General features: G+C 39.7%; 1 protein-coding gene across 23 annotated transcripts in view; it reads right to left on the reverse strand.

Moving 5' to 3' along the window:
* ZNF706 (zinc finger protein 706) overlaps positions 1 to 20,835 on the reverse strand; it is a 48,123-nt gene extending 27,288 nt beyond the window's left edge. For 9 of the 23 annotated variants that reach the window (XR_007472546.1, XR_007472539.1, XR_007472536.1 and 6 more), the window contains exons 1-3: positions 16,829 to 16,965; positions 14,587 to 14,694; positions 13,733 to 13,777 (exon numbers count right to left, since the gene is read on the reverse strand). Coding sequence is in view for 4 of the 23 variants with exons in the window: in XM_049700329.1 (XP_049556286.1) it covers positions 14,599 to 14,694; positions 16,829 to 16,963 (231 nt within the window). In the remaining 19 variants the exon portion in view is untranslated. The other 14 variants (XR_007472544.1, XR_007472529.1, XR_007472543.1 and 11 more) reach the window with 6 other exon arrangements.
* Positions 20,836 to 21,866: the final 1,031 nt, after the last annotated feature.

Consider the following 21,866-nt stretch of genomic DNA (forward strand, 5'->3'; position numbering starts at 1 on the left):
AAAATATCACAATCTTCAAATATTTGGAACACTCACATGTATACAGACTGGATGTCCCGGTCCAGCAATGCATTTGCACAAGTGCCTCTTCCAGGGAGTGCTACCTTGTGGACAGCTAACAAGAAACACATTTTTGTGTTTTAATTTCTACCAAGTACAGGAACAGAGCTCAATGCTCATTACCCAATAAAGCAGGTGGTTATCCTCATTTTAGAGAGGAAGACTGTGAGATTCAGGGATATGACTTGAGTTTACTATTCAAAGTCACTTAGATTCTAAATGGCAGTGATGGATTTGAACCCAGGTTTACCTATAGGCTGAGAAAGAAGCCAATGCTATTTCCTCTACATCACTGACTCGAAAATATTTTCTTCCTGCTACAAGACACAGGCCATTTGACATTTGCATGTCTGACATACAGACAGGCATATCTAGGGCCATACATATGATTCCTGACTTGGTGGCTTTAATTGGGTTCTTTCTTTCCCTCTGGAGAGAGCATGCTGAAATGCAACTAAGTGGTATTCTTGTGAGGGATAGTCTTGAATCCATCCTAATTCACAGTCTACAAACGTTGGTACATAAAACAGTCATGAGTTACCATCCAGCTTTTCACAGCTGTAAACCACACACTAGCACACTGCACACCACCCACCCCTCAAAGGGCTTTACACCTGAACAAAAGCACTTCAATGTACTTTTAAAAACTCCTCACAGCGCTACCAAGAGCTTCCAAATGGCTCCTCCACCACTTCCCCAGGCAAACATTCTGGACACACAGTCTTGTAACCAATGACAGCCAGTGTGTGTATTTTTAACTCAGAAATTCCACTTGTAGGAATTTTTTCAAGGAAATAGCCACTGTTACATTTGTCAATTTAAAATAGTAAAATGCATCTCAGGGGTTAAACTGTGGCCAGAGAGGATATCACAAGGTTCGTATCTCCTTGTTCAACCAACAGCGAATGAGTAACTCGAGGTATGCTCTATTTTCATGCTACCAATGAAGGCTGGTACATTTTATACATCCCTGAGGTTGGAAACATCCAAGAGCATGGGTTCAGAGGCTATATTTAAATATGGCCTATTTAGTCATTTCTAAATATTTTATGTCAACATTTTAATTATAAATTAAGCCTAAAATTATAAATTAGGCCTAAAAAATGAATGCCCTCACAGTTCCTTTTAAACTGTCAGCACTTCTTCCTGTCAACTACAAATAGGTTTCTCCGGCCATCAGTGCTTTAGGTCTCTTGGAAAAAGGCCTTGGTGGCATGGATAGACGTCTGCCATGTGACACTGCCTTGCTTTTCCAGTCAGTGGTCTACACCTGCTCCTTCCTTGCCACTCAGCTTCCATCCCTTCTAGTTTCCTGAAACCACACTCCCTTGACCTCAGGGGAACATCTGGAGGATGAACCCTGCTGTTAAGAGTGTGTTTAATCCAGGGTGGCACAAAGCGGCACTCACTGAATGAATGGTAGTTCACAGCCCTGACTACCCAGCTTTTTTTTTGCTCACTCTTCGCTTCTGCGGGCCTGTATATCCTGGTAACCCTCCTACCCCTTCAACTGCTCTTTCAGTTACGGTTCCTAGCTCCTTCTCTACCCATCCTCTAAAAGTGAGGGCTTTCCAAAGTTTTATACTCAGCTGCTTGTTCTTTTGACTATATACTGCCTTACAGATATCATCTATTTCTAGGTTTCAAAGATCACCCTATGCATATTAATGCAAATCTCTCTTCAGTCCTGACTTCTCTTAGGTCCCAGCATCATGTTCAAAACTACGTGTGCTAAATACTCAAAAAAAGTTGCCACCCGCCCCTTACCAGTCTACTTTTCAAGGGCATGCATCTTACATTCTTCACATGCTTTGCAAAACATTTTATACACAGCATGGACCCTTCTTACATTTCATATCCTTTTATTAATTTACATAGATCTATGCACCTGTAAGTTGCTAGAAACTCTTCAGCTTAAAAACAAAAGGGAAACCAAGATCCCAAGTTCTATGCTAAAGAGCAATGGTTTCCAAAGTGAGGTATGTATGTTTCAGGTGCTAATGCAAGATCATCTACTGGTATGTGGAAAGAAAATATTAGAATTTTTTTTTCATATTATCCTATTTTAATGTCTTTTTGTGAAGGCTTTATAATTACAACAAAAGTACACGCATATGATTTATAAATACATTAGTAGTGTATAGAATTTTTTTTACTGACAGAATTTGCTATTTAAGTATGGAGTCCACTGACATCAAGAATGGTCTTGACACACTATATTTATATTATTACAATACCATTTGCCAGGTGATAAAAAGAAGCACCTCTAAACTAAGTTTGACATCTAAGGGCCTATTAAAATACTGACCGTAAATACACCCTGCTGTCAGATGCACATCTCAAATCCAAATGTGATGAAGGCGTCCTGTCTCCGATCCTCACTCAATATTCCCATTTAAAATTTATAAGCAACTGAGAAAGATGAGGACAAATAAAGATGAAGCAGTTTATATGTTACAACAATAAGAGCAGTTCTTCCCACTACTTTTTCTATTTTCCTTTTGATAAAACTTGATTGAAATACAGAACAATCCAAGCGCCCCCAGCACTGTGAATTACTTGATATCACAGGATTGTGGAGTAAGAAGAGATCTCGGAGCCTGTCTACTTTACCTCCTGCCAAGTACTAGGAAATCCAGATGCACTGTCCCAGACATGATCAGCAACACCTTTGCTAAGAACTTTGGGGAACAGATGCTCGTTCCACTAGGTAAGCCATTCTGCTACTGGATAGATCCAGGCATTGTAATGATTCTCCTTACAATGAAGTCATCTCCACTCATGGCTTCAGATCTGCCCCCTAGGACAGCAAAACACTGCAAGGGAGATGCCTGGAAAGCTGCTAACACGGGCTACTGTCTATTCACCATCCTCGACCTCCTCCTCCTTTGAATGGAACCTAGCTAAGCAATGTTTCACTTAAAAACAACAAAGACACCCAAAATCAATCACCAGTTGCAAATGAGAACTGGCAATCAATGAATGAAGATGGCTTTGTGTAATTAATGTGTTCTAAACCAAGGTTGCATTCCCACCTTCTAAGGCAGAGAAATCATGCTTGACCCATAAAAAGCCTGCAATAAACTAACACATTGGCTCTCACGTGAAAAAATGCCAAGACGGATTCCTGTCCATATTTTGGACTTGCAAATGCAATTTCTAAAAATCCTAACTAGATTTACATTTCTCCCACCTAAACTGTTTCTTGTTGGTTTTACTTATGTTTCAGCCCAAAATCTTTCTGAATTGTAATTCTCTTTTAGCTTCCCTCCATACTTTGTGTCCCCCATAAACTGATCACATGCGCATGCACGTACGCGCGCATGCGCGCGCACACACACACACACAATTTAAACTGGACAGGACAGAGCTTTATGGAACTTGACATGTTGACAAATAACTATTAAACACATCAAAACAGAAGTTCAAAATTAAAGTCCACTCAAATGTACTATTGCCTATATGAAATCTTGCTATCACGATTACAATAAATGACTCTGCCTTGCTGAAATTAAGATATATTATCAAGCTGTCTCTTGATTTCTTCAAGTGTACTTTTAAATGCATCTCATAAAAGGACAAATATTTTGCAAACTATAAAGTATTCTACATGTACAGCATTGCCTGTAACAAGTACTCTTTATGGCTTAAGTTATCTAAAAAAGTAAATCCAAAAAAGTTTTTTAAAATAATAACCCACAGGGCTTCCCTGGTGGTGCAGTGGTTGAGAGTCCGCCTGCCGATGCAGGGGACACGGGTTCGTGCCCCGGTCCGGGAAGATCCCACATGCCGCGGAGCGGCTGGGCCCGTGAGCCATGGCCGCTGAGCCTGCACATCCGGAGCCTGTGCTCTGCAACAGGAGAGGCCACAACAGTGAGAGGCCTGCATACCGCAAAAAAAATAAAAAAATAACCCACAAAAGCAATGAGAATGGTTTCTTGCAATTTAGGGAAAGCTCCATTTGAAAACAGTTGCATGCTCTGCCATAAACATTCAAGTAGGTACAAATAAGCCAATTCCTCTTCTTAAGGATCCTAGAAGAATGGTACAAATAATGCTGAAAAAAGACTACTCCAAGTGGCTATGAGAGTTAGAATTGGACAGTGTCAGGAAAAGTTAGAGACAGGCCTCAGAGGAACAGAAGAGAAGAAAGGTGGCACTCTAATTAAGAGGCAGAAAAATTGTGTGGAGGCAAGAAAGGGGTAGTGAGAGTTACTCAGGAACAGCAAGCAATTCACTGTAGCAGGAGCATGGGATCAAATACGGCAGTGGAAGAGGCTGGCTGCTAAGCACGCGCTGGGGCCAGATGTGGAGGACTCAGTCACAGCCAAGGCTTGTGTGTGCACCTGGTGGGCAAGGGAGACACCTAACAGCTTCGGAGGAAAGGGGTCTGACTGGAACTACACATGAATTTAGTCCAAGTGAGGAAAAGGGAGGTTCACAGTAAAAAGATAAGTATGTCTTTACCTAGAGATTAAGAGCACATTTACAATCCTGCACATCCTTTAATATTCTCTTTTGTGCTTTCTGAAAATCAAGACACAAATTACCTATCTCTGGCCTTCTGGGTATCTTCTCATCTGTATCACTTTCCTAGAATGACAGTAGTTCAGATTCAACAATGTCAAGTTCTACAAATTCTTATAGCTTTCTGAGTTGTAATTAATCAAGGCCAAGTGAAAACTCAATGAGACCATGTGTCCCTTTGGTATTTCATCATATTGGGTTTGTTTCATTTTTACAGTGAGACTTTTACAAAATACATGGCATATAAATAGGACTTGCTAAGGCAGCGCTACCCAACACCCATGCCTTGTTATTGCTGTTTAACTCAGGAACTTTGCCCTTCTAAAATTTAGTCTCCTGACACTATTTTTAACAGTTTGCAGTCATGTTTCACGTATATTGTGTACTCCTCTTTCCCACATTTAGTACATTTTTAAAAATGCTGACCTTCAAGAAAAAAAAATCAGCATTTGAGTTGAGTACTGAAGAAGGGATGGTATTACATCCACATGAAGAGACTGGGCTTAGATGGAGAGAAGAGAAAGCATTTCAGTTAGAAAAAGCACAAGCAGAAACAGGCAAAAAATAAGAAGGGTATGTGTGAGACACATTATGTACTGAATACTACATTTCCGTAGAAGGGGAGGGGAAAGGAAGAGAGTGGGAGGAAAGCTAACAGTTACTGAGCACCAATGACTCGGCAGGTACTCATACTTAGGATGTCATTTACTCCTTAAGTCAGAACAATTCTTTGAGGTAAGTATTAGTTTCTGCATTTTATAAAGGGACTGAAGATACCGTAGCTCAGAAAGGTGAAATAACCTGTCCGAGTTCACTCAACTAGGGAAAAGAAGAGCTAAATGTGAACCTAGATGTTGACCTTTTTCTTATGGGTCATTTAACTACAGCTTTAAATAATCTCCTATTTAGGAAGGAACTCTGTTCCTATCAGAAATACTCCTGGCTATTCAAAGCAAGGCTTAAATACAGTCTATTTTGCTACTATGAAAATCCATATATGGAATTATGAAATAACAGAACTTAAATGAAGATGAGAAATCTAGAGAGATCTAGAAACACAAAAGGCAATTTTGTTACTGTAACTTGAACCAACTTAACATACTAAAAATTACTGACCTATTTCTTCATTAACAGGCAGGTATCAATAAATCAAAAACAACTTTCATCAGCCCTGAATAGAAAATGTGCATTAAATGCAAACTGTGGTTTTATACTTTATCTGTTAAGATGTCCAGCAAATAGTGTAGACAGATCCTATAATTTTTGTACTTTGTGTAAAATAAGTTATGGGTTTCACAACCCTAGCTATCTATTGTCCCCTGGCAAGTTCCAGTTCTTCTTAGTTTACTGTGGATAGTAGACTGAATATAGTTAGAGGACCCCAACAAATAAACTGGCAATGGACAATTCACAAAAATAGGAACTATAAATGGTTAACAAATTAAGATGCTCAGGCTCCACTAGAAATTAAGGAAATACACCATGCTTAAGCTACCAAATTCATGGAAAAGCGCTAGTATTCAAATGAAGGTGATGCAAAAACATTCAAGGTCAAGTGTAACCTGCTCCCCTATACTATCCAGCCTTCAACTCAGGTTCTCTCATCTTCTATTTTAATAAACTACTACACGTTCTTCAGAATCTCATCCCCTATCTCCTTGCAAGAACTTTAAAGTTTATGATGCTTAACTCTAAACGGAAATAAAGCCTTCTGTATAAATTTGAGAAAACCTAAATGATCAACAACAGAGGAATTGTTAAACAACACAAAAACCTATAGCAAATCTATGCAATGGATCATTATACCGCCACAAAAATTCACTTACACGAAGTTTATAACATGAAAAAAACACTCCACTTGTTATAATGTGAAACGGCAAAGTACAAAAACATAATGTGCAAAAAATGACATGAAAGTATGCATTAACTTAAAAAATATATTTGCATGTATGCATATGCACATGTGTGTGTATGTGAGAGAGAGAGAGAATATTCACCAAAAAGTTTTTGTCATGGTGAATTTTTAAAATTCAACTTTAATATATTCTCTAGAATTCAATACATAATAAAAATGTATCACTTTTATGATGAAGTAGACAACAAATATCACAAAGAAACATACTGTGTGTAGCCTGGGACCATTTAGAGCAGAGGCAAACAGCCCTAAACACAGCTCTTTGGGTCCTAGCAGTACCACTGCACTACAGCAGAGCAAACTTCTACCTGTAAATCTGCATTCTTAATGACCTTGAATGATCCAAAGTTAAATTATGGACAAGGAAAGTGCAAGAGGTTGTAAAAAAGATCTCTATCAAAACAGTACCAACAGCATATCTCACTGTTAAATATTAATCCTCCTAATAACCTAATAACATGTCACTCCCCTGTCCCCAAACCCTGAAAGTATCCCCACAGTGTTGTCAGTAATATGAACTATTCACTGCAGGGTATGCACATCGCACAATCCAGTCCCATTCTAATGCTGCTCCCCGCTCTCACCCCATGGGCTCAAAGGCTCTCATTCACAAGCCTTATGCTCTGGTTGGCCTACTCACTTTCTCTCAAAGAAACTTTATGTACTTGCCTGAGCTTTTGCTCACTCAGCCACCCTCACTTTTCTTCCCTTATTCACTCCTCCTCCCCCCCAGTGACTCCCCATCCTTCCAGGCACAGACCAAACTCTCCAACCCACACATCATCTCCTTCCTGTATATTCCTGTAGAAGTTATTGCCTATAAGACACACAAAGCACCTAACCCTATAGCCTAAAATTACGTAAATATGTTATCTCCTAAAATGCATTTTAATTTCTAAAGATTAGGGACCTTTGTTATATATTTTATAATAATAAATTGCTTTTATATAATGCTTTAGTTTATAAAGCAACTTCACATATATTACTCTCAACAAATATGTTGGTAACTTAGAATGCCTTAAGAAAACAGAAACAAAAAAAATTTTTTTAATGACAAAAGATTTTTTAAAAAGAGAACACTTCAATAATCATGGGCAGAAAAGTACTCACTCAGAGTCCACCACCTAAAGATCTGGGAGAATGATACTTTTCTTCCCCACAACCCACAGATATATTTAGCTAATGGTGGGAAAAAGTTCAACATTCATAATTAAAAACAACAAAACAAAACAAAACAACCCTCATACCGTGTCCAGATCTTGGTTTCTAAATACCATTCTTCAATAAAAAAAATACCACTCTCCAATCAGGTCTCTCTGGAGAAATAGTTCATTCCAGAGCTGGGGCAGGGGACATAAAAGATCAGCCAGGAGCTTCTTGTAGTAATAAGGAAATGCTCAAAAAGGGATGGGGCATGTCAAAGGGACGTGTGAGCCAATCTGAAAGAGCGCCCAATGGCCAAAGCCAGAATAAACTGAACAACAAAATAAATAAGAGTATTGGACTTCCCTGGTGGCGCAGTGGTTAAGAATCCACCTGCCAATGCAGGGGACACGGGTTCAAGCTCTGGTCTGGGAAGATCCCACACGCCGCGGAGCAACTAAGCCTGTGCGCCACAACTACTGAGCCCGCATGCCACAACTACTGAAGCCTGCGTGGCTACAGCCCGTGCTCCGCAACAAGAGAAGCAATAAGAAGCCTATGTATCGCAACAAAGAGTAGCCCCCGCTCACGGCAACTAGAGAAAGCCTGCGTGCAGCAACGAAGACCCAATGTAGCCCAAAATAAATTAAAAGATAAAATTTTAAATAAAAAAATAAATAAGAGTATTGGATTATGAGTCCATATGGGTATAAATAAGTGACTGAATAAATAAATGCATAGAAGAAACAAATCTTCCTTATGGAAGAATTCTAAATTATCCCCTCCAGCAGGTGGAACTAAATCCCTACGCCCCTTGAGTAAGCGCTGGACCTACTTTGAAAAGATAGCATATGGAAAGAAAAAAATAGTAACTTTCCATTGGAGAAACCTGATAGACAGCACCTTAACCAAGTGACAGAGGCTAACATCACTAGTGATGTCATGTGGGGATCATCCATCCCCAAGATGGTAAGAAAGGCACTTTACCTTTGTGGTCTTCTTTCCAAAAACCTGTTACCCCAATGTAACCGTAAGAAAAACATCAGACAAATCCAAATTGAAAGACATTCTACAACATACTTCCATGCATCTCAAAACTGTGAAGGTCGTAAAGAATAAAGTGAAGACTGAGAAACACAGACCACAAGAGACCAAGAAGAAACGATAACTAAATACAATATGATGTTCTGGACTGGATCTTGGAACACAAAGGATATTATAGATAAACTGGAGTTGATGGTAACATACCAAGGATGGTTCCTTAGTTTTGACAAACAAAATAATGTAAGATTATAACATTAGGGTAAACTGAAATTGGGTGAGGGGATACAAGAACTCCCTTGTACTATCTTTACAACTTCTCTGTATGCCTGTAAGAGTTTATAAGACAGAAAATTTCAGAGATCCAGGTCAAATAATATGTAGAAGCATCCTGTATCAAATCAAAAGATTTGCCCTAAGTTTTCAATACTGTTAGCCTAGCGGATGTCTAACTTGCAGCCAATGCTGCACACTTCCCTTTCTTCCTCAGTAAAAGTGTTCTATACTAACAGGCAGTACCTCTAATCCCAAATGGCATTTCCCCTAAGTCCTTTGGATGAAAGGATGATCAGGAGACAAAAGTCTGAACAACATGGTACAAACAACATAAAGTTTATATGAATGTCTGTAAATAAAGGCATTTCATAGTTTTAAAATCTAGTTAATTTTACCAGATGCTTAAGTCTTGGTAGGATATATTTTTTAAAAACTAAATAAAATAGATTCAAGGCCTTTAAAAGACAAACCTTGCCAGTACACTATATTCCCATTTAATGAGTAAGGATTTCTGGGTATCATAGTTTTCTTAAAAAAACCTACATTTATAAAAGCACTTCAGGGGCTTCCCTGGTGGCGCAGTGGTTGAGAATCTGCCTGCTAATGCAGGGGACACGGGTTCGAGCCCTGGTCTGGGAGGAGCCCACATGCCGCGGAGCAACTGGGCCCGTGAGCCACAACTACTGAGCCTGCGCGGTCTGGAGCCTGTGCTCCGCAACAAGAGAGGCCGTGATAGTGAGAGGCCCGCGCACCGCGATGAAGAGCGGCCCCCGCTTGCCACAACTAGAGAAAGCCCTCGCACAGAAACAAAGACCCAACACAGCAAAAATAAATTAATTAATTAACAAAAGGTGTTGTTATTAAAAAAAAAAGCACTTCAGGGATTTCCCTGGCGGTCCAGTGGTTAGCACTCAGTGCTTTCACTGCAGTGGGCCTGGGTTCAATCCCTGGTCAGGGAACTAAGATCCCGCAAACCGTGCGGTGTGGCCAAAAAAATGACTTCAGCTGTTCTACACAGGTGACCTTATAAACTGATGACACGTGTGATAAAAAGAGGCAATATTAAGATTTATGAGATACCTTATAAATAACATTACTTTGATATTAAATATCAATTAATATTAAATCAATATTTACGCCAAAGTGGTCTTTGGCAAACCAGGATGTATGGGTATGGTCACCTTAGCTATAGACCTCATTATGAGAAACACTGTTACACCGTTATAGAGGAAATATTATGATGGCCTATTTTCTAATTAAAATTTTAATAAAATAGAATCCAAAATGCAAGTCCCATTCTGAATTTTACAAGGCAGAAGGTAGTGATAAAGTGAGGTACTTATGTCTACAAAACCCTAAGCCATTAGTATTAATATCATGTAAAGGAACAATGATGCTCATAAATTAAAAAATGATTAGAAAGGAATATGATTTTTAACATAATTACTTCACAATATAGATATGCCCATATGGATAGAAATAAATGACTGAAGTCTGTTTGTATATGTGCAGATTTTAAATTTGCAGCCATATTACGCACAGAAAAGCTGGAGCTAAAGAATGGCTGTTCAAAAACAAAAACAAACAAAAAAACTCCAAAAATATGGTAACTTAGTAAACAGCTTAGCCAAAGAACATTTAAAATAGAAGATATTTAATTTTCAGTTTCATATGGTAATCCACAATTAATAAAGACAGGTTGTACTTTCATTAATAAAACATCTATTTTCTCAGCCAAGCAGACAGATGTTTTATTAAATCTTCACATTGGGAGCACTTAAGGTTTTTCTGAAACTTTAACAGATAAAATTAAGCTAGCCTGAAAGATCTCAGAATGTAAAGTCACAGTAAACACAACCCCCTAGTGTTGATCTTCATTGCAATACACTCTAAAAAGTATATTATCTGTGACCAAAACTAAACCAGACCAAAAACTACCCCCAAAACGAAAATTCTAGCACAAATGAATGAATGCCGATTCATAGGCTTAAATGTATGTCAGTTATAGTTTGGACTGTGATCGATCACTGTATTATAGAAAAAGGCCTCTACATTAACCACATTTTAAAACAGGTACAGTATATTCCACATATTTAAAAAATGAAAAACAAAGATTTGGGGGGGTAAAATAGTAATGTTGGTAAAGCCTATCTTATTCATGCTACATACATCCCAGCATGATATGATTAATTAGCTATACAGTATCTTAATATAAAACCAAAAGTGTTATCTCAAATCTGAGTCAATGTCTTTAAGGACTTATCCATCCATTCAATTCAATTAACTGATCTAAGCATTTTTTGTTTTAGTATTATTTTTATATTAGTAGCTAATTACTTCCCCCTTCCAACAGCTTACACTTATTTATACAGCAAGGTTCTAAGCAACGTTTTTCCTTTTATTCTTAAGAAGTATTCTATAGACCTCAAACAGATAAGACTAAAGGGAAAACCTTGAGAAATGAAAGAAATCTCTTGCCACCCTTAGAACTACCAAGTTCTACACTCAAGAGACAATTCTAAATTGAAAAATGAAAAAAAAAATGGGAAAAGGCAATATAAAAATTTCCTAAAATGTAGAAGAAATTAGACTAATTTAGTTTTCTTTAATATCTTCTTTAATAAGACATTACAGCACACAACTGAGCCCCCAGTGTGTCAGTTAAACATGGGGATGTAGATGCATACGAAGGAGAATGGAAACAAGTTTAATCTTAACCCCGTTCCTTTTGGCAACTAATGGCAATACAGAATACAAAAGGAGCAATTCTGTGTATTTTATCAAGTCTTTGAAGACACCATAACAGTTTTATAATGAACTTTGCTGTGATCTGTTAAAGAATCTTCAAATTAATGAGGATGTTTAAAAATTGTAATCTTCCCCTTACACCGATTTAAGCCGAACACAAAAAATGGGGACTGCACTAATAATTCTCGCATGAAAGAATTAATGTCTTATGCTACATCAATGCAGCCATCTCCCTATCACTGAGATCTAAAGTTAAATATGCTGTCCTCAGCTGCTTATAAAAAAAGGGTTAAATATAAGAACATAAAGCTTTTATTCTGAATTAGTCAATAAAACAAATAAAACAAAAATTAATCCAAAACTTGTAAAAGGTTTTTAAATGATTTGTTACTAACATAAACATACATATGCTCAAAGCACTTTTAAAAACTTTTAAATTGTAATTTAACCAGAACTTCTGTTAATAACCACTATAAGCAATTAGGCCAACTCTAATGTTCTGGTAACCAACATATTGGGAATTAACAAATAATAAATCTGAAACTGAGGAAATCAAATACATGAAAAAAATGACTATTTTTAAAGTAAGAGTATAATAGGAGTTACTAAGGAACTATCACCACTGAAGCTTTTCCTTGGAAATATCTTATTTTAAACTTACAGTGAAGACAAACAAGGCGGGCAGAATATGTACAGTTACAAAACAAATGCAGTGATGAGTTACAGCAGAAAGAGGGAATGCACTTTGTAATCCGCAGGATCAGATTTGCGGCTCTAAGCAATTACCAGTAAATATTTGAGTGTTCTTCCTATTCTATCAACTTTAAAATTTAAACTGAGTTACAGCGGTTTCACTTGTATTAATAGTTGGCAAAAGCAAATTAGAAGAAACCCAAATTAGTCTGTTTTAACTGGGTAGCATTTACCTCATTCATCGGAACCAACCCACTTCCCCATCCTTAGAGCCAAAAAAATGTGGATATTGGCCTATTTTAATATTTTTCTAGTTCAGACGGAAGTCATACTGTACACAGCCTTTGATTTTAGGAACCAGAACAAAGTAAAAATCAACTACTCACTTAAAAAGGAAAGGAAGGAGAAGGTTCTGGGAATTAACCCAGTCACAAGCCATTCCAATCTTTCTGTTAATGCAAAATCCATTCATAAATTGGCCAAATTGTTATTAACTTCCAAAAACTCCTTTGAAAATTATATTTCAATTTCAAATGAAAGAACTTGAACCATTTTCAAAGAGTCAAGTATAATTTATAAAAGATAGATCTTTACCAGTTCACATATGTTCCATCATATTTTGTATTGAACAGTAGGCTAATTACTTCATTGTGGCATATACTTCAGAACCTAATTTTTCAGATGGGCTGACTGACAATCCAACCACTTTAAGGAATTTATCAGTTATCTACAAGCTAGACCTGGCTGGCAGGTATAGCCAGGTCACACAGCAAGTTTAAATATTCCAACCTCAATCACAAGAAACAATCAGAGGGGAAAATGACACATGATTGCAATATACTAAGGCAGCAGGTAAGTCATTCTTCACCTAGGCCAGCAGCTGCCAATAAAATCGTGTGCACAGATTTCATGAATGAGTCTGCTCTAGTTTAACTATGAACATGCCCCTGAACTTAGAAAGGGAGATAAGAATTGCGCTTGCAATTCTAGCTGATGAATTCATTAGATTTTTATAAGGCAAATAATGTAGAAAGTTAGAACAGAATTTCTAGAACCATTTATCCTGTGATGTTGTAAAATCAAAGTACTACTTTATTAAATGAGTTATTTTATACAATATGAACATCAATATAATTACAATTGTAAAAAAATTTTTTATAACAAGGATGGACTGATTTTCAGATTTCCAAATCAGAGTCAACTGTACATTTACACAGAATTGTCTTTGCATGAAGCCCAAAAGGGAACAGCATAAAAATGAATGTTTCTGTAGCCCCTTTATTTTTGCTGATCAACAGTTTGTTAGAAAAGCAGCTGCAGGTTTGTTACCTAAGGTCTGAGACAGGAGAAGAGTCAAAGGTGTCACGAATTCACCTACAAAACATAAGCAAGATTTTCGGTGAACGTAAGCATTACACAAATGTGATTTATATGCATTTCAAATGTCTTTAAAAAAAAGCACAGGATGAATTGGGAGATTGGAATTGACATATATACACTAACATGTACAAAACAGATAACTAATAAGAACCTGCCGTATAAAAAAATAAATAAAATTCAAAAAAAAAAAAGCACAACATGCCTAAGCTACGAAGTTAGTCTGATAGATCTGTCAGCTAAATTTTTATAAACAGATCTTTGATGATTTACTTTAAAAATAATACTCATGCATATACCATCACCACCATTTAGAAAAAAAAATCCAACCACACAAAGTATAAACTGATTATTTTCAAGCAACTACCTAGTTTATACAGTGAATGCCTACATTTTGCCTTACATTTTAATGTACTCAGAAGCTCTACTAAGCATTCTAAGTAAAATACCTGCAAAAAAGCACTCATAAACTTTGGTCTGCATCCTTTCTGGGAGCAAGACCCTCAAATACCTTTACAATAGTTATTTTCTTTAAACTGAAAACTTTCTTCCATTCTTGGACCAGAGTGGGCCAGCATCACCTCATGCCATTTTTGCCTACAGTGGTTAAAAACGTGGATGTTTCAAAGGCACTGAAAGGATATGGTCTGGGAAAATGGACTTTTAACAATTGTAAAGTTAAACATTAACTTCAGTAATGAAGTCTCAGCTAGAAGACAGAAATCAATTTTACAATTACAGAAGATAATTCTGCTCTCGTATACAGCCCTGCCATTAACGAACGAAAAGAAGAAAAGGTCAATTACCTGTAAACAACTTTATGCCTGAACATCAGCTAATTCTGGAGGAAGTGGAGTCTTAGGATGCTTGCTCTCAAAGTGCTGCTTGAAGGTCTTAGGGTCTGGCATTTGTGTCTAATTTAAAAAATTGTGCAAAAAAGAAGAGTTAGACCTGATTCATGAAATAAAAATGTGCTAACTTTTAAAGTCCTGAGACTACTCACGGTTGACAACTATTGCAAAACACTTTTAAATTCCTATAACTTAATGGCTGGCATATGAAAAAGGACCCTGTAACAAAGAAATTCCTAGCATATTCCCACATTTCACATATAAAGGGTCACACAGAATGAAGTATTCTTATCTGATTAACAGTAAACAATAGGTAACATTTACCAAACACATTATGTTAAGCATGTTACCAAAATTCTCATAGAACCTTCCAGTGATTTTTTTTTTTTTTTTTTTTGTGGTACACGGGCCTCTCACCGTTGTGGCCTCTCCCGTTGCAGAGCACAGGCTCTGGACGCGCAGGCTCAGCGGCCATGGCTCATGGGCCCAGCCGCTCCACGGCATGTGGGATCTTCCTGGACCGGGGCACAAACCCGTGTCCCCTGAATTGGCAGGCGGACTCTCAACCACTGCGCCACCAGGGAAGCCCCCTTCCAGTAATCTTAAATCAGGTCCTACTATCCTCATTTTATGTGCTAAGGAAACTAAAACCTAGAGATTAATTTGTCCAATACCTATGGTTAACCTAGTACTAGGTACTTCAGATCTCAAATACTACACGATACTGACTTACCTAGGCAAGGACCTTCAATTATTCTTTAGCACATTACATTAGACAAAACATGAAATAAACATTTTTTGTTGTTTTGAGTTTTTAAGTATATGAGCTACTCTAATACTTTTAGGTCAAGGTATTTCTTCATTAGTAATTTAGCGAAATTTACTTTTACCTTGCCTCTTTCCAAACAGAATCTGAAGCTGCTCAATTTTATTATTTTGAGTATATCAAAGCTCACTATGAACAGGTTATTTAACGTAATAGATTTCCTCTCTTAGATTAATGAGAACTTTTATGTAGTTAGGAACTTCTATTTCATCAGTAATGACTTCAATAAATGATAAACTTTAGTCCAGGAATCAAGTCTTATCAAGATCCCTTTCCATCCCTACTACCAATTCTACCTAGGCATAGGGCTTTGGGGGGAACAAAAAAAGTTTCTTGTAACTGGATCAACCTCACCATGCACTTTTCCTTTGGCACTTTTATTCACTAACTTCAAGGGTAGCGAGCTTGAACAAACAGGCAAAAAAGAGACCCTGGCTTGGAATTTAAGAAAAACTTCTTTAAGGCAGTGTGGTATAGTGGTCTAAAAGGTGGGCTCTGGAGCTGGACCTCCTGGGTTTAGATCCTAGCTTTTCTGCATACTAGCTGGGTGACCCTGCACAAGTTATTCAGTCCCCATGACTCAATTTACTCTCCCGTAAAATGAGAATAAAAGTACTTTATGCCATAGGGTTGTTATGTGAATTAATGGGCTCATGCATGTAAAACACTTCGATCAGTGTCTGGCACCTGGTCAGCACTCAATAGCAGCTGTTATGATTATTCTTCAAATCTAATAAAACACATTAATTCTAGTAAAAGCTCTCAATGTGAATATACTCTATTTAGTTTTGCAGACATCATAACTATGAATGTAGCGAAGAAAAAAAAAAAAACCAATTAATATAACCAGAGGTATATTACATAGCTCTAAATTAAGAATGTAAATCTGACCTTTTTTAAAGTTCAAAGTGTTGCCCTTAAGAAGACATCTTTATTCTCCATGAGGAAACGGATTTTGCTTTGTTCACTCCTTTTCACTAACACCAAGAGAACTGTGCTTGGCCAAAGGAGCTATCCAAAACATGTAATTGTTGGGACTCCTCTGGCGGTCCAATGGTTAGGACTCCACACTTCCACTGCAGGGGGCACAGGTCCAATCCCTGGTCAGGGAACTAAGACCCTGCATGCTGCATGGCGTGAACAACAACAACAAAAAGCATATATATGTGTGTGTGTATATATGTATATATACGTATATATATAAAATTGTTGAACAGATAAATGAAGACGGGTTCCTAACACAACCAGTTCTCAAATCTCCTATTTCAAGTAAAGCACTTATCTCGCCATGTTTGCAAAATTTTAACCTATACAAACCAATCTCTAATGAAAGAACTGTCCACGAGAAAGCTGTCTTTCAATTCCCCTTACCCTACAGACAGTGCAGGTATATATTAAGGCAGCTTTGGCAGCAGCCTTTTGGTCATGTCCTTGTTTCTTCTTTTGTCCAGCTTGCTTTTTGGCATTTTTCTGCTGAGACTGAATCTTCTGCTGTCCACGAGCCATATCTAAAAACAGAAGTTGAGGCATTAAAGTGAAATCTAAGTATGATAACACTCTCAGAGTTACGAACTCTCATATACAATGCTACTAGAGGATAAATTGATATAACCACTGTAGAAAACTAGTCGTCTACTCTATAATCTCACAATTCCACTCTTGGTATATATTCAACAGAAGTGCAGGTACACTGTTTCTAAAACTGGAAACAATCCAAATGCCTACTACTAGTAAGATGGATACATAACTTGTAGCAGATTTCTACAATGGAATACTATGCAGCACTCAAAGAGAAGAAACTATTGTTAAACAACATGGTTATATCTCAGCATTAAGGAAAGAAGCCAGATACAAAGAACATATTGTTGTATAAAGTTCAAAACAGGCAAAACTAATCCATGAAGTAACGCTGGGAAGAAAGGGCATGAGGGGGATTTTTGGGGTACTGATAATGTTCTGTGTCTTGATCTAGGTAATGGTTATACAGGTTGATTCACTTGTAAAAATTCACTGAGCTATACACCTAAGAATTGTACACTTTCTTATATGTAGTCTTCAAAAGTTTACCAGAAACAGTTTAGCCCCTTCCTCAATCATTTGTCTGATCATTTTGCAAAGGTACTCTCCCCTTCCACTATTCACTGTGTGACCTGAGATTCTTACAACTTTAAGAGAAATAAAAGCTGTCATCTAATGTCTCTAAAGGAGCTCATATGAGCAATGGAAACCGTTCTCTTAAATACTCAGGTTTCATGAAACTACTGTGCTATTCCTTCTTAAAAAAAAAAAAAAGGTATTCATAGGATTGCTGGACAAATTATTAAATAAGATTAAGGGTACCTTTACAAAAATGAAAGATACCACTTTTTACTACTGATTATCTGAAATGAACATGGGTTAAAAATTAAGGGAAAAGAACTACTTTTATTTTTTCATTAAAATTAAAGACTCCTTTAAGACAACACAAGTTAAATCTGTTCATAAAAGGTCTATAATGAGTCTCAGCTGCTTTTTAAATACTTTAAAATAGGATCTAAGGAGAATTCCTATGGATAGTTTTGACTAGCACTGCAATTAAATTTTAAACTTTTAAGTCATTGCAGGACATGAACACACAAAGGATCTATAACTTCACCAGAAAACAGTGCTAGCTTTTTCTGACTGGAACCTTAACTAGTTAACAGGTATGAGGTCAAAGCATTTCATTAAAACACCTGAGCTTCTCCCAAAAAGAAAAAGGGAAACTGAAAAAATAAACACATCAATTGGACGAGTTCCCACTAGCATTAAACACTGAACCAGAAGTCAAAATATAAAGAAGGATCAATCCTTTTCTAGGAAGCTGGCTGAATATTTTAACAAATTACAAAAATGTTTAGTATGCTAGCCTAATATAAGAACCCCATTCTCACCAAATAAAGGTAAATATTACCAGACGTCTTAGCCCTTGAAGACTATCATTTGTTATTTTTTAAAAACCAAATTCTTATTAATTCCAAGCTGAAATGATTTTTTTTAAAGTCTGTTTATGGCACGCTTACAAACCAATTCCATGGAAACAGATTTGGATACTTTTGTATTATTTGGATGATAGGTATTCAATCTTTATGCATCCTAATGTTTATAGCATTCTTAATGTCTCAATGCCTTAGTATCAATACCTTATGTTAGAATACTTCCGTTCTCTCATAGATCTGAACTCTTCCACACGATGTATGCTATGCTACGTATGTTAATACACTGTGTGGGTAACCTCTTAATTGTTTTACATTGGAAAAAAACCTTATAAAATGGTAAGCTACTAATTCTAGATGTTTCTTTGATATCTAGAAGTTATTAGCTATTTTGATAACATTTTCATGCAGTGATCTGTAGAAAGCAATGCCATTAGATACACATTATTTTTAACTTTTTCAGTTACCATTTCTCCTCAAATATAACATTAACAATACACTTAACCCATTTTCATTGTCATCTAACAAAAGTAACAAAAAGCCATAGAAGTTTTAATAAATAGAAGACTGTGGTTGCTTGTTCTTATTTTTAAAACAGAAAACACCAGGTAAGGGAAACTGAATCAGTCTAAACGCCTGAGGTAGGCCCCTAAGTTCTAGCAACACGCTGCACTGATTTCCTTTCTGAAAGCAGAAATGCAAACGACCAAACCACCTGCTTTTGGACAGCTCGACTTAGGACTTACTCTCAAGCCAGCTGAGTTTTCTACAAGATCTAAGCGTAACCAAGCATAACTTCTCCTTGACTAAATGCAACAAACGGAGGAGCAAGAAGTCCTTTATAAGTACCTAAAAGCTGGCTTTTAATATAACTCTTATTTTGTCTGGTCTTCTGAGGGGGCTCCAAAGAGGGAAGCAGTAGAGGGAATAAGGAGTTCTTCCAAAATGAGGAGCTCTTACAGGAGGCAACAAGTAAGCACTGTCCCAAAGATCCTCTTAAAACCAAAACAAACGAGTAAGAGAGAAATAGATTTTGGATCCAAGAAGTAGGATCATTCTCCACAAGCATCTAAAACGAAGAGGCCCAAGCAGTGACCAACATCCTGACCCTAGCCTTTTAAATACATCCCTTTTGCAGAGGAGAGAGGATGAAAGCAGCAGCAGTGAGGTCTATTTCACCCAGCACTTCGGTGAGCCCAGCTGCAGCCCAGCGCGCCTTCCTTCCCAAACCGGCCTCTCCCGCCTGGGAGAGCTCCCTCCTCTCTTCTGCCACCCAGAGCCACACAACCCCTACCTACCCGCCACTCCTCACGGACCCCGGCCCGAGACGCGCCTCCTGGAGGCCTCGGCTGCCCGAAACCCGGCCCCTTCGGCCACAGGGAGCCCCAGCCTCGAGAAACCGACCAGCTGCTGTCGCCGGCGGGTTACCGCTCCGCCGCCGCGGCCGGCCTGCGACCCGGCCACCTGCAGGGCCTGGCAGACGCCCGAGCTTCCCGTCCTTCCGCGGCCCGCGCCGGGACCGGACGGGCTCGGCCGCCCCCAGGGAGGCGGGGCAGGCCGGCGGCCCCTCGCGACCCGCGATGACCCCCCACGGTCCCCGCCGACCCCGCCGGCAGGGCCCCCACCCGGCTCCCAGGAGTCCTGCGGCGTCAGCACCGCCCCACAGCCGCTCACCCGGGCCGGGACAGTCTTGCGTCGGAGAAACCGCGCAGCGCGAGAGGGCCGGGGGAGGTGGCCGGAGGGAGAGGAAGGGGAGCGCAGCGCGCCCAGTACCGCTTCGGCCTCCTCCACCCGCCAAGGAGGGGAAAGGGGAGAGCCGGGAGCACAACAGCCCGCGCCTCGCACCCGCCGCCGCGCGCGCCCGCCGCCGCCTCAGCCTAGGGGGAGGCCACTACACCTCGTGCTCGCGCACGCCGCACAGCTCTCCCAGTCGCCCCAGCGTAGCCTGCTCAGCGCAGCCCCCGCCCACCGGCCTTCCTGCCGCGGCCTCCCTCCGCCCCCACCCGCTCGCGCGCCTGCGCCTCTTCCGGTCGCGCGGGCCAATGGCAGCGCGCCCCTATTACATAAGCGAGAGGGGGCGGGGCCTGGCGGGGACGGTGGCCCCTCAGAGACTGGAACAGCAGGGGACGTCGCGCTCTGTCCCCGGCGCACCGCCTCCCCGTTCTCTTGCGTGCTCCATCTGGGCGGCTTCAGCCGGCCCTAGGAGCCGCGTGATCTCGGTCCTGGCGGGTGACGGCTCGCAGTGTGATTCACAAGTCGCTTGCTCACTCACTGGGGCGGCGGCCAGGCTTCGACCCCTGCGTCCCCTCTCACGAGCTTCCAGTCTCGGCGGCGTCCTCCTGTGCCCCGGCCTGGGGAGGATCCCGGAGAGGGGCGCCAGCGCCGCGGCGGTGTGGGTCACCGACCCCGGAGCCCGCCACCCTGGCACACCGCCGCTTCCGCCCCCAGTGCGGCCGGCGGGCCGGGAGGCCCTGAACTGGGACGCGCGGCCTTTGTTCTCTCACCACCTACCTTTTACCTCGTTCCCATGGAAACCTCAGTTATTTGACCATTCTGGGGGTTTTAGTGAGTTCAAGATTCACGCCTGACTGTCTCACTGAAAATTGCCGGCTAGGCCCCCCTGACCGTTTCAGGCTGACTACTCAACAATATACTGAGTTGTTAATACTTAGGGAAATGGTTAAGTTGTGGGTTTTGGTCTTGATTTATGGGCCGCGACGGCTAATTTCCAACATCAGAATCAAGAGTGATGGCGATTGTAACGATTATTAAATGTTTATCTGGAAAGGGCAGCATGTTTAGACGTTGGCTTTTTCTTAACCTTCCCCCCCCCCGCCCCCCAGCACACATTGGTTTGTAATTAGAACTACAGATGAAACAACAAAGGAGGGTCTTGCATGTGACTGTCCCACCTTGACCCATAGCCTCCGCTCTCCCAAATCTGCCCGTCAGTGCCCCAGGAAATGTTAGTTGAACGTAAGTACATCGCAAGTTTTCTGGACTGGTGTATGTGTATCGCCAAATTGTTTAAAATAGCCAGGAAGGGGTTAACTGCTTATTGCATTTGGGTGGCACACGACAACGATCTGGTTGTTCAGTCCTTCCTTTTCAACCTCATTTCAGTTCCTCTCGCCTTCACTTTTCACGCCCTCCCTTCCGTATTGCAGTTTTAAGTTACATGTTCAAATTTTATTAATATCTCTCCAGTATTCAATTGTAAGCTCATTTTCACCACTATATACCCAGTGCTTAGCAGCGTATGAAACATGGTAGGAATTGAAAAGAAAGCAGGAATTGAAACATGGCAGGGATTGAAAAGAAAGCAGGACTTATAGTGACATTTCATGAAACCATAGCTTAATTATTAGTAGTCACCATAACCATAATAACTATATTAACCTGGCTAATAGGAGGTGGATGTGGTACGTGGAAAACCTAAAGACAGGAAATCTGTG

The sequence above is a fragment of the Orcinus orca genome, chromosome 17 (genome assembly GCF_937001465.1).
Source record: "Orcinus orca chromosome 17, mOrcOrc1.1, whole genome shotgun sequence".
Lineage (NCBI taxonomy): Eukaryota > Metazoa > Chordata > Mammalia > Artiodactyla > Delphinidae > Orcinus > Orcinus orca.